The 14,009-nt window shown below is 42.8% G+C and overlaps 1 protein-coding gene and 1 long non-coding RNA gene across 5 annotated transcripts in view; one reads left to right on the forward strand and one right to left on the reverse strand.

Annotated features, from left to right (window-relative positions):
* SLC7A14 (solute carrier family 7 member 14) overlaps positions 1-14,009 on the reverse strand; it is a 125,424-nt gene that overhangs the window by 40,731 nt on the left and 70,684 nt on the right. Inside the window, exon 3 of the mRNA XM_003831924.6 lies at positions 345-581. Coding sequence (XP_003831972.1) covers positions 345-581 — 237 coding nt within the window. The remainder of the gene's footprint in view (positions 1-344; positions 582-14,009) is intronic.
* The window catches only part of LOC112439286 (uncharacterized), a 167,822-nt gene that overhangs the window by 33,385 nt on the left and 120,428 nt on the right, over positions 1-14,009 (forward strand). The window contains exon 3 of one of the 4 annotated variants that reach the window (XR_004670831.2): positions 7,218-7,347. The exons of the other annotated variants lie outside the window; for them this stretch is intronic. This is a non-coding gene — a long non-coding RNA (uncharacterized LOC112439286). The remainder of the gene's footprint in view (positions 1-7,217; positions 7,348-14,009) is intronic. 4 annotated transcript variants of the gene reach the window in all.

Raw genomic sequence — 14,009 nt, forward strand, 5'->3', positions numbered from 1 at the left:
TATTACAAGTTTCCCTAATCATCCTTTTAATTGCTAGCTACATAGTATTTGTCTGCAATTTACTTAGTCACTTGCCCCACTGTAGAATATTTAGGCTGTCTCTAACTTTTTGTTATTGTAAATAAGGCTGTGGTGAGCATCTTTTTGTATAATGCTTCCATGGACATTAGAATTATTTTTTAAGGATGGATAGATTCATAGAGAAAGAATTACTTTGCAAAAGAAAAAGAGAGATATATTTAAGGCTTTTGATACATTTTGCCAAATTGCTTTCTGAAAGGAGAACTCATTTATGTGGCTCTGTAAGTTTGCATGTTGAGGGTAGGAGGATGTGGCAGTCTCACCCAGGCCATTGAGGGTTCCCACGCTGTCCGCCATCCAGCGGCTGATGGTGTGGTTGGCTAGTGAGTCAAACATGCTGCTCAGAGCACTGGCTCCGGCCGCAGTGCCAATCAGGTACTCCAGGATCAGGTTCCAGCCAATGAAAAATGCCACAAATTCCCCAACAGTGACATAGCTGTAGGTGTAGGCAGATCCTGTGGTCTTGGGGACTCGAACTCCAAACTCTGCATAGCAGACACCTGCAAGGGACAGACATACACAGATGGTGGACTTCAGGAGATGAGCTGACATCCTGTGGCCAACAATCGTGGGTGGAACATACTGAGACTCTCTAGGATCTCAGAACAAATACACAAAGTTTTATGTGTATGAATCGATTCAGAGCCAACTCTTACCTCTTCCAACCTCACTTCTGAAAAACGCAAACTTGAATGACTAGCAAGGCAATCAGAACTAATTCTACTGAACTGTTGGAAACTGATCTTTATTTAGAAAAAATTCCACTTGTGTGTGTCTCTATCATGCTCCTTAGGTGTCAGATATCCTGTGTGAACATGGGCCCAATTCATCACGACCCCCACCCTAGATGGCACCAGGGTTATATTATGCACAAACTTCTTCTCTTTCAGTTTTTACATATTACAGAAGGTGCTCCTCATTTGAGAGTGATACTTTGAGCAATCTGTGAAAATGCTGTACTATATCTAGGGGGTAGATAAAAGATGCAAATATAAATAAATTACTAATTATTAACAAGGAAATCTAGCACATGCACAAAAAGTAATTTAACAAACACTTTTAGAGTCCTACCATGTGCATGGCAGGGTGTGAAGCACTGGGTATAAAAAAGACAAATGGCATATGCCCCTGCCCTTAAGGGGAGAGAGGCCATCAGTGCCCACTGTAGGCTGTGTAAGCTTGACAGTGTAAAAATGTATAACAATGAGAGGAGAGATGTGAGACATGTACTTAGAGGGTTTTGAGGCATATGTAGGGATTAATTGGATGAAGAAGGTGGAACATGAGGCAAAGACATGGCAGAGAGAGACAGTATGAAGTATTTGGGTGGAGGGGAGTGTGCACTGAGGTATTAGGAGGAGATGACGCTGGCCAGGTAAGCAGAGCCATGTGTTTTCCAAAGTGGGTTCAGGGCCCACTTCCACCAGAATCATCGATTGAATCCTAATTTCAGGAGATAGGAATCAGGATGCTGCATTTTAACCAGTTCCCAAGGTAATACATGTGCTCACTTGTATCAGAAATGCACTGGAATATTGCCTCATTCTCTGACATAATTGGAGAATACATTAGAAAGATATTAAGAACATACCAAACTTCTGGGAGTTGGGAGAGTTCCCTATTTTGTGCTAGGAATTCTGGGTGTGGGCCAGTGGGTGGGGCAACGAGTTGGAGGTCAGACATAGGACAGCTTGGAGGAAACATACCAGGGGTGGGATGTAAGAGGATGTAGGAGGGAACTCAAAGTCAACTTTACCTTCAGTCCCAATTTTGTTAAGGGCCAACCCTGAAGTTCTCTCATCACAAACCAGGGAACAATAGTTCACTCTTTTGTGAATAAAGAGAGCAGGTTTCTTCTCATTTGGAAGGGAGTGAAATCAATGCAAAGAAGCAAAAACAGAGATGTCAAAAGCAATGGCACAATAAATGATTCCATGTGATGTACTATCTCTTCTTTCCCCTCAGCTGCTTCAGTTGTCAGGATGTTTACATGGAAGAAGCACTGGACCAGTTATGCTGGGCTCCTGTTTCTACTCCATCCCTGTAGATTCAGCATCCTTGTTTCTAAAATAAAAGTATTACACCAAAGACTCTCTTAAGGATCTCCTAACTCTGACCCTCTAGGATTCCATCTGTTATATTGAACTTTGTAATTTTTTTTGCCGCAAAATCTATTGAGCACAGCTTAGCTTTTCTTTTACATCAGTTACAATATTGTTCAGTATTATGGAGATGCTGTCAGGGATAGTGAAGCTGTTTGTCTCTACATTAAATGGCCCAGTCTGTTATTTATTTTGAGTTCCTATGTCAGCCCTCCTCCCCTTGCTTTGTAAATATAGCTTTCCATCTCCTTCCTTGATGTCAGACTGTCAGTTGTTACTTCTTGTTGCTGTCCCAGTGCTTACCTGTAGCAGTCAGACTGCCTCTTTTCTAAATTGCTGCTTCCAACACCTGATATTTAAATTGTTAGAGTGAGTCTAAAATTAAGAGGAAATGGTCTTTGAAGAAAGGCCTGAAGAACTCTTCCATGGGGAAAGTATAGAGTGTGCACGCATTAAATACAAGAACCTGATGATATTTTCTTGGATGCCGTGTGTTTTCAGGGTTCTCGGGAGTTGAGTTTGCACATACGGATTAGGTTGCTCTTTCAGTGCTGTGTGAGGAAGGAAGTGAAGATGCAACTCAATTCTCTGCTTTGGTATTGGATCCACAGCATTATCCCATTACTCCTATATTCTATGTGCTTATTCTCATCACCCAACTTTACCACCTGATATTGTACAAGATTTATAAGTAAAATCTTTTCCAAATGATGCTTTTGAAGCAGGCATTGATTTGATTGCAAATTTAATTTGGAGAGCCAATATTTATGGAATTTGTGCAATCAAACATTCTCTCCATAACATTCGATCTGACAAATTAAATTTAAAAATACCCATTTTGCCACCAGAATACACTTGCCAAGGGTAATTAGCAAATGGCCAAGTCTTCGTTAGGTCTTGTGAATGGACCAGTCCATTGCTGTCTGAATCAGAGAAAGAGGCCCTGGCTATGCATGGTATAAGGAGCATTTGGAATCTTAGTCATTTCCCAAGGTCCTGCTGGGGTCCTAATGACTATAGTTTGGGGAGAACAGTGGGAAAATCAATCAGGCACTAACCATACAAGACAATTTCTGCTTCACGAAATCGTTGTTTTGGACACACTGTAAAAGATCTTATAATATTTTAAAATCTTTCTGATTTGTTTGTATGGAGAAATTCAGACTTAGAGTGGGTACTAGAGAGCATCTAGCCTGGCATTGAAGCTCACTGGTGATAATTGAATGTTTACAGCCTCAAATATCCTGAGAAAAATGTTCTCATTCAACTATTTTAAAATATCTGGTATGTAAGAGAAACACATTTAAGAGTATCTTTCTAATTTCAATAAGAAATTAAAAGCATGGAAATGGAATTTTTTAAAATTTTTTAAATTAAAAAAAAATTTTTTTTAGATGGAGTTTCACTCTGTCGCCCAGGCTGGAGTGCAGTGGTGTGATCTTGGCTCAATGCAACCTCCACCTCCCGGGTTCAAGCCATTCTCCTGCCTCAGCCTCCCAAGTAGCTAGGACTACAGGCATGCACCACTATGCCTGGCTAATTTTTGTATTTTTAGTAGAGATGGGGTTTCTCCATGTTGGCCAGGCTGGTCTCAAACTCCTGACCTCAAGTGATCCTCCTGCTTCAGCCTTCCAAAGTACTGGGATTACAGCGTGAGCCACTGCGCCCGGCGAAACCTTGGTTTTTATCCTAGATTATCTAGGGTCCTAGATTACTGAGTGTTGAGGGGCAAGTTACCCTTTTATGGATGAAATGAGACGGCCAATTAGATACAGTTTAGGGTTCCTTCTGGTGCATCATTCTTTGGTTTTACAGCTAAAGTCAACTTTTAATCATCTAGTGAGTGAGGGAAGCCCTGTAGAAAATACTATATGAACCAATGGTTCTCAGTGAAGGTGGTACTGACTCCTAGGGGAATTTTGGAAATATGTGGGAGTGTCTGTGGTTCTCACGATGATTGTGGGCACTTGTGGCATTAAGTGGACAGGGACCTGGGCTGTTCATCATTCTGCAATGTGACTGACTCACAGGATGAAGCTCTGTCTTGTATCATATATGACTGCTGATGGCCCCAGTGGACATTCATTTAAGTACAAACCTGTTTATAATTTTTGAACTTGAATTTATCTCCATTTTACATATACACACAAAGCATTTTTTTTTTTGCATGACTTTTTAGACATTGAATTTTCCAGGACTGCAACAGCTGGGTAAATTGAGAGACAGTTGTCTCTCGTTTGGTTTGGAATTTACCGACTTGATCATCATTTTGGAAGACCATCATCAACAACAATGTTATTCATGGTTTTTGAGCATCAAATAACAGTCCTATATGAGTCTGCATTTGTGGCAGTTGTACTCACAGTGGTTCTACAAATGACTGCAAACAACTGACGACTTCGTTGCGTCTCCTAATGTACGCATGCCCCATCATTCACATGTTGAAATAAATATTGTTTTTATTCAAAATTACTTTCCTTTGATTTATCTTTCACACTCAGGACATATTTATTTTTTAAAAAATTAAGTGCATAGGAAGGTAACCATCTCTAGTTTTCATCCAGAGTAGTAGAGGAAGCATTACAAAGTATTTATTACCAAAAATGAATTTGGGTGTACTAGGGTAGAGAATCACTGTTTTAAATGAGAGATCAATGGCCGGGCGCAGTGGCTCATGCCTGTAATCCCAGAACTTTGGGAGGGCGAGGCGGGTGGATCACCTGAGGTCAAGAGTTTGAGACCAGCCTGGCCAACATGGTGAAACACCATCTCTACTAAAAATACAAAAAAATTAGCCAGGTGCAGTGGTGGACGCCTGTAGTCCCAGCTACTCTGGAGGCTGAGGCAGGAGAATCGCTACAACCTGGGAGGTGGAGGTTGCAGTGAACTGAGATTATGCCACTGCACTCCAGTGGGGACAACAGAGCAAGACTCTGTTTCAAAAAAAAAAAGAGAGAGATTAACGTATAAATAATATTTACTTAATTTGGTGAATCCATTAAAAAATTTTGCCCGAGTTACCTTTCTAATCATATTTGCCTTATGCTATTATCAAAGTGATTTTACATTTTGTGGTTATCCACCAAGTGATTAGAGGGAGAGGCATATTGATTTCAAAAGTACTTATTGATATAGCTAGAGAGAATCAATATGAAATCCAATGTTTAGGTGCAGGCAGCCATCAGTGAGTGACTGCATGCTGCAGACCACATGATGGAAATTTTCCCTTAGTGTTGGTCAGAGCTGAGAATTCTAAGTCCTTGAGAAATATAAAGGATTTATTTCAGCAGGACTAGAGGTAATAAGCCTGCAAGTCTGACACCTTTTCAATTACCCACCATATAAATCTATTGTAAACAGATTCCTATTTATATTTTGTCCCATTTCTAGTGTTTTATATTTCTATACCCAGAACTATTTGTGGTTAAATTGATAATTTGCCAGCCTAAAAATCAGTTAGAACTTGGAGTGAACTTCCACATTGAAAAGTGGGTTGGGACAAGGTACCGGGAGATTCTCGATTTGCAATATTCTCTGTTAATCCTCTTATATGTATCCCAGATGATGTGTGATTTGGGGTTTCAGAAAAACATGGTGCTTTTCAATGTGAATTTCTTTTCAAGTTACAGTCTATGGTTCTATCGTATATGTAAATAAAGAGCCAGCCTTAGGTTTAGTTCTTTCAGACAGCCTACATGCAATGTTGACCTTTCTAAACTATGCTTTACAGAGCACAACCCAATAGCAAAGATAATCATGACATGCTTCTCCCTCTCTAATTCTGCTGAGTCACTTGCAGCCTACCCGGATTCCCTATTGCCCTTTTAGAACCAGGAAGCAAAACTTCTCCTTCCTAACAGGGTAAAGGAGAAAGACCCAGCTGGGAGTAGGCAAAAGGAGGAAAATTCTATTTTTAAGTGGGGAAGCTTTTCCACTTAAGGGGGAAGTTATTGGGGGTACAGTTTATATAATATGATGTATTCAATTATTATGTTGCCTGATCATAAGTGGAGAAAGGCTTCTCCACTTAAGACATAAGTTTCCCTCTGCATTCCACCAAAGAAAGCCATTAGATAAATAAGTACTTTCAAATAAGTGTACTTTCACCTGGAAGGATTAAATCTAGGGGTTATTCACACTTGAATGCCAATTACTCTACTCAGATAGACAGATTTTCCCATTAATATGTAACTTATCTTACTTTGACTATTCCCTAACCTACTTATCAGCTAATTTAACAGTTTCCCAAATAATTTTTGATTTTCTAGTTTCCTTCCTTTATTCCACACACATTGTTAAGTGGCTATGAAATGAGGAAGTGTAATGAATGACAGAGACACAAATGGTAAGACAGATTTCCTGACCTTGAGGCATCTATGTTTCAATCAGGAAAGAGTTTAATAAACAGCTGATTCCATGCGGCCAGTATTTAATACTATTGAGCATTTATGAGGTGTTCTTGGAGCTCAGTGCGGTGAGCGTGGTTCTTAGGAGCAAGGTTCTTTGGTTGCTGTGGAAGCCCGGAGAATGGGGGAGGGAGCCTTTTAAGCTACTTCTTGGAGGGTGAGCTGGGCTTTGCCAGTCAGAAAAAAAATAGAGGAAAGGGTGGTTTCAGGCAGGCGAAAAGGTGTAGCTGGGCAGACACATGCAGGCTACTTTGGAGATTGTGGAAGATGAGCCTGCAGAGGTGGACTGAGATCAAGTGATTGAGGGGGTGGGACCTTTTTAACAGACGAGTGGACTAGCTGAAAAGGACTGTACAGTTCATCTACGTGTATAGTTTAAAGCTCTCTCTTAGTTGTAGAACTCTATTTTCCACACACAGTCTTATTTGAGAGCCCAATACATAAATAGGTAAAAGCAGGTGGCTCTGTTTGAAGGGTGGGAGAACCGAGGCTGGTCTGCTCAAGGTCTCCTTCATCCCATGCTTCCCCAAAGCCCCTCACCCTCCTCTGTGGACCCCCAGGGCTGTACTGAGCATGGGAATGGGAAGAGGTGTCAGTTGCTCATCAGAGTTGTTCTTTTATTTTATAGATGATGCAACTGAGCTCCAGATCTGAAGCTGCGTATTCAATTAATGGCAGAGTTTGGGCTAGAACTGAGGTCTCCTGATATCCAGCCTTAGGAGCTTTCTAATTCACTCATTCATTTATCCCATGCACTGGTAAGGGATCATCTCTATGTATCTATATCAGCTTTTAAGGATTCAAAGGTGAACAGGAAGAATACAGTCTCTTTTTTGTGGGCCTTATAGTATCATGGAGGAAACAGACCAGAAAACCAACCAACCAGAAGGACTGTCCAAAAGGAAAGAGGCTATCAAGAATTATGAGAGGGAGTGGAGGCAGGTGTCCAAGAAAACAATTTGCCAACTTTACAGTTTTATTCAGGCCTCTGGGATCAGCAACAACTGGAGTGTTGCTCAGAGGTTCGGTCAGGCTGCCTTGAGTGGGCCATAGGTTGCTGATATCAGGCCCTATTAGGTATTTTGCGCATACTGTGTCTTATACTTCACACTGGGTAGGCAGGAAGGTTGGGGTGGGCTGATCTAGCAAAAGGATGAGGTCAGTGATTTCTCATCCATGAAGTCAATTCTTCCCAAGTGCCAACTATCTGCCATCTCCCAGACACAGGATGGAATCAGCCGTTGGGTTACACTGGTGAAATTCACTACTTAGGCCCAAACATGTCTTTAAGAAAGTCCTCACCAAATATAGCATTTTGCTGAGTTGTTACTTATTTTCTTCTGATTTTCTTACTTTTCTTAAAACATTTCTGTTCCTTTTATGAAGCCACAGCGGGGCTAAGACATGCTGTATATGTAGCTATTGTTGCTAGTCCTGCCTAAATGTAGATGGGGAGTGGGGTATGAAGAGAAATCACAGGACCTCAGAGAGAAATGAAGTGTGAATTCTCTCAGAAACATTTGTTTTCTCTGTGACACTGAGCTCCATATGGTGGGTAATGCAGTGTCCCCATTATTGCTGTCTTGAGAAGCAGGTTGCTGGGTCCTGAGAAACATCTATCCAGGCCCTGTCATATGCGGCTGGACCCAGTGAACCTGCACTGATGTCCTCTTCCCGATGCCCTTGGTTAGCCACGAAAACTGTGGGTTTTTCAGGGAGTGATTGGTCAGGTGCTCTGTCCCTTCAGCCTCACTGCTACTGTCTCTTCTACTTGAGCAACCTCGGTCACTCCATCACCTGTCAGGGAAGCCCAGGCAATTTTTACAAATGTGTCTGAAGGAAAAGCAATTTGTCTGGGAATGCCTATGTTTCTTTGTGTCTAAGAAGAGACTTATGATTTCTCTGCCCAAGCAGGTGCCAGGTGGACAGTAACCACCTGTGTTTAGGGGACAGGCAGCATCATTAATCAGGGGTGTATGACACCATGTTATTGAACCTGACAGGGCTCCAATTAAAGTTGGGTAGGGAATAGAGAACTCCCAAGTCTGCCAAACCACTGCCCCAAATATATCAACATATAAACAGGTAGGAAATAAGTTGTCCTTTGAGTCAGAGAAGTCACCCCCCAAAACAGGTCAAGGAAGTTTAATAATTTGTTGATTAAATGTAACCAACTGGCCGGGCACGGTGGCTCACACCTGTAATCCCAGCACTTTGGGAGGCCGAGGCAGGCAGATCACCTGAGGTCAGGAGTTCGAGACCAGCCTGACCAACATGGCAAAACCCCGTCTCTACTAAAAATACAAAAATTAGCCTGGTGTGGTGGTGAATGGTTGTAATCCCAGCACTTTGGGAGGCCAAGGTGGACGGATCACCTGAGGTCAGGAGTTCGAGACCAGCCTGACCAACATGGAGAAAGCTTGTCTCTACGAAAAATACAAAATTAGCCGGGCGTGGTGGTGCATGCCTGTAATCCCAGCACTTTGGGAGGCCGAGGTGGGTGGATCACCTGAGGTTGGGAGTTCGAGACCAGCCTGACCAACATGGCAAAACCCTGTCTCTATTAAAAATACAAAATTAGCTGGGCGTGGTGGTACATGCCTGTAATTCCAGCTACTCAGGAGGCTAAGGCAGGAGAATCACTTGAACCCTGGAGGCAGAGGATGCAGTGAGCCAAGATTGTGCCACTGCTGTCCAGCCTGGACAAGAGCAAAACTCTGTCTCAAAAAAAAAAAAATGTAACCAACCTGCAAGGTGTGGTGACTCACACCTGTAATCCCAGCACTTTGGGAGGCTGAGGCAGGCGGATCACCTGAGGTCAGGAGTTCGAGATCAGCCTGGCCAATGTGGCGAAACCCTGTCTCTACTAAAAATACAAAAATTAGCTGGGCGTGTTGGAGGGCACCTGTAATTCCAGCTGTTCGGGAGGCTGAGACAGCAGAATTGCTTGAACCCAGGAGGCAGAGGTTGCAGTGAGCCAAGATTGTGCCACTGCACTCCAGCCTCAGCGACAGAGCAAGACTCTGTCAAAAAAAAAAAAAAAAAAAAACAAAAGAATGTAACCAACCTATCTGTTTACTCTCTTCTCTAGATCTCCCTCTATGAAAATATTTTGGAGGTTATTGAAGGTACAATCTCCATAATATGAGGAATTCAAGTATTATCTTGTCTGGTCATGCTATTGTTAATAATCATCATCAACTTACATTATTTTACTTGACTGCTTTATCAAATGATAATGATGACAGTAATTGATGATGATGGTTATGATGATGCTCATGTGGTCACTTTCAATTGAAGAATCCACAGGGTTATCTGTGCCCCAAGCCAATCTTCTGGCCCAGATTGGTCCTTCTTCATTGTTGAAGCGGCAAGTGGGCTGGAACTGTCCTTTTTTCTGCTCCTAACATTTTTATGTGGGTGGCTTCAGGTTATCATCAAAGGCCACCTTGGAAGGAAAAAGTCACTACAAAAGGGAAAGATGAAGGCGCATGTTTTCTTGGCATCTACCTATGCTAGACTCACTGTACATGGTTTCACATTTGATGCTCAGACAACCTGGGAGAGAATGCCGAGGCCAGCATCAGCAGCCCCTTCTTATTTTAGGAGAGGGAGTGAGGTGTCATAGAATTCACACAGCCTCTGGAGAGAGACCCAGAGAGTGGTTATGACAATGAAGTAAGATGTTGCACACAGATCACTTTGCTCAGTGCCTGGGCATACTAAGTAAGTGCTTACTAAAGGACAAATAGGCCGGGCGCAGTGGCTCACGCTTGTAATCCCAGCACTTTGGGAGGCTGAGGTGGGTGGATCACTCGGGAGTTCAAGACCAGCCTGACCAACATGGAGAAACCCCATCTCTAACAAAAATACAAAATTAGCCAGGTGTGGTGGTGCATGCCTGTAATCCCAGCTACTTGGCAGGCTGAGGCAGTAGAATCGCTTGAACCTGGGAGGTGGAGGTTGCGGTGAGCCGAGATCATGCCATTGCACTCCAGCCTGGGCAACAAGAGCGAAACTCCGTCTCAAAAAAAAAAAAGAAAAAAAAAGGACAAATAAAATTATTGCTATCTGTGGTCTGGAGCAGGTCACCCAATTCATTGACCCTGTTTCCCTACCTGGAAAATGGTGATGGTGATATCTACTATGCAGGTTGTTATGAGTCATCGAAGGACAGGTGTTACAGTTCCTGACATATGTTAGGTACTCCTTCAGTGGGAGCTTAGGGCCATTATTCATTGACGAGGAAGAGGAATCCCAGAGAGCTTTACTTAGCAGTAGCCTGTGGAGTATTTATACAGGAGCCTTTGCCTCAGAGTGGGATAAAACAGGTTGGAAGCAAGTATTGTTGGCTGATAGTTTTAGAGTCTCAGAGTTGGTAGGAAGGTTAGAAATCATCTAGATTCTAGACCAAGCCCTAGGTGTGCTCAATGCACTTCTAAAACAGAACCTGGAGAAGTTTCTTCCTAGGTTTGAAATCTTTAATCTAGAAACTTCTTGTTCTGTTCCACAACTGCAATGAGAAATTGTGAGGGTGAATAGAAGTTTCCCATTTTCTCACTCAACCTCTCTTTGTGAGACCTACTGCCTCTCATCCAGGGGACTCTTATAACTGGACTAAAAAGGCTTTGTGCAGAAAAGGAAAGGAGACTTGGAGCTGAAGTGACAACCAACAATTCTCTCCTACCTGAATATTTCTCAACTCATCACTCTCAGGAAGCAGGCAGTGTCCCATTTCTAAAGCAGGTGAAAGTGGCACCAACAGAGATGACAGATCTCAGAAGATTCTGTGGGGGATCAGCCATACCCCCGCCCTGAGAATACAATGGGCTGGGTTCAAGGTCAGTGCCGAGAGGACCCACCTGAGCCCTCACGTGGCCTCCTCAGCCCAGATGAGGAGCAGGTGAGATGCGGGTTCCACTGGGAGGGGACACATTCTCAGAAGATGACTAGGGAGGGGGAGCCACAGCAAATCTTTCATGGGCCTGCACCCGCTCTCTGTGGGGGGCCTTCCCAAAGACATGAGAGACCCTTCATGACAGGGATTCCAACACACAGGGAGGGGAAGAACAGGGCCAGAGACTCTGGATTTAGGAGGCTTGCAGGAGAGAATCTTTTGGTGAGATGGATTCGGTTACAGTGCCTACTTCTGGTTCTCCCCCATCCTGTGATACAAACTTCTACCACTTTCACCTCCTTCCTTCTCCTCTCCCCTTTTCTACTCCCCCACACCTCAGAACTCTAGGCGGATTCAGCCTTCTGTAGGGCACACTTGTACAATTTGCATTTTATGGCGTGAGTGTTGCCACCTGCTGCTGGTCCATGAGGCTGGCATGCACTGGGTAAACTGTGGCCGCAGTGTCTTCTGTGCACAGCTGACAAAGATGGGGGTTACGGGTTACTGTTCTTCCGAAGAATCTCACCTACGTGGTCCTGATGGATTGTTTCTAGCTAAGTAGCTCCTACTGAATGCAACAGCAGTGGTGAGTTTTGAGCTAAATTTTGAACAAGAGAACTCCAGTGAATGGAATAGTGACTCCCTTGGATACACTGGGGAGCTTCTTGAAAGAGGCTTTCCCACCAAGGAAAATAGCAAGTGCCCTTGGCTGAGCTTATAGTATTTTGCCACGTAAGCACTCTCCTAATTAAAATAATCTTAGAAATGTTTTCAAAGGAGCAGGTGTTTGTATCTATGCTTCACATATAAGAGAAACTCATTATATTGGTTATTTTTCTTTAGAAGTCAAAGAAATGATAAGCTAGGGCATTTATAAAGAAACTCTGAAGAGAAATTAATATAGCCAAGGGCTATTGTTGAATTTATTCCAAGTAGGAAATGTCTAAAGAGTTAATAAGATCTACAGATATATTTGTGCAAATATGTGTATATGCATATATATGTAAATGTATACATTATATATATATTTTCAATTACTTTGCAAGGGACTTTTCAGGGCCAGGTCTATGAGAGTGACGAGTGGTGAAGAATAGTATATAAAATGTCTGTGATGCATGTTAGCAAATAATTGCTTTTCACATACATATTCATGACTTTTAACAAGGCACAGGCACAGGTTGTGTCCAGGACAAATGCATTCCTTGGGTTGTTAAATAAAGGATCCATTCTCTTGCTTGCTGTTTGCTCTTCTCCATGCTAATGCTTCCCTTTGCACTGTGGTGTTGGCCTTCATCACACCCCAGAAATTGCCATCTCTAACCCACAAGCTGTCAACAGAATGGCCTTTTATCAGTGTCCCTGCAGCTTGTGATGCAAACACTCATTCCCTCTCTGTTCCCTTGTGTAAGAATCTGTTCTTCCTTTGGTTTCACTCCCTTTCTTCTGCCGACTTCTTTTCTTTCTTCATCATTGCTTCTTATTTATCCATCTCCATCTGTGTGTAGTCATTTAACAAAGTTCTCCCTTCAGTTCTTTTCTCTCCTTGCACCCCTTGCTTTGGTGATCTCACCTCCTTGCCAGGGCAAGTATCAGGAGCTCTTTGATTCCCTGGGGTGGCCGTGGCTCCTTGTCTGCAGCCTCTGTGAACTGGCAACATGAGGAGTGGGCCAGAGTGTTCAAAGTAGATGGCCTGGCACATGCAAAGCTCCTGAGCTGCTGTGATCAGCGAGTTAGACTCCACTCAGAAAGTCTGCTGTGCAGACCTCTGAGGGCAAGGGCTGGTGCTTGGCATAACTCCCCTTCATGAGTTTTCATCAACATTCCTGTCTCAGGTGTTTATCCCATGGCTGTCGGCAGGTACCATGCCTTACTTATCTCTGCATCTCTAGCATCTATTTCAGTGCACAAAGTTGAGGCTGCTTAAGTATCACTTCTTCAGAAAAAGTACTTGGTCATGATACCTTGTTTATTTTCCTTTATAGCACTCATCACTGTTTGTAATTATTATACATATTGATTTACTTGTTTTGAGGCACAGCCTATTAACAATGTGTTTTAAGGCATAGCCTTGTTAAAGGAGGCTGTTCCTGTAGAGAAGAGAATTCTTCTTGGGCATATACTTTCAGAGTCAAAAGCGTGCTCTTTGCACAGGGTTCATCTGGAGGAAAGTGAGCAGGAGGCAAGTCTACCCATTTTTTTGCTAGCGGCGGACTGAGGAGCTTCAGCATTGGAACCAGGACTACTCATTTGCACTAAGAACCTAGTCTTGTTAGGCTGGAAACTGGCCAATACTCTTGGTAGTGGTGATAATAATACAAACATTACTGAACATTTACTATGTGCATGGGCATATTAAGCACTTTACATACAAAAACTTAATCTTCACAAGATGGTTATGATGCAGAAACTGTTATAATTTCCATTTGCAGATGATGAATCCAAGATCTCAACAGGTTATCAGGACTTCTCAACCTTTTCCATATCACATAACCCACCTTGAAAATAATATTTGGGCTAAGCATG

Source organism: Pan paniscus, chromosome 2, assembly GCF_029289425.2.
Source record: "Pan paniscus chromosome 2, NHGRI_mPanPan1-v2.0_pri, whole genome shotgun sequence".
Lineage (NCBI taxonomy): Eukaryota > Metazoa > Chordata > Mammalia > Primates > Hominidae > Pan > Pan paniscus.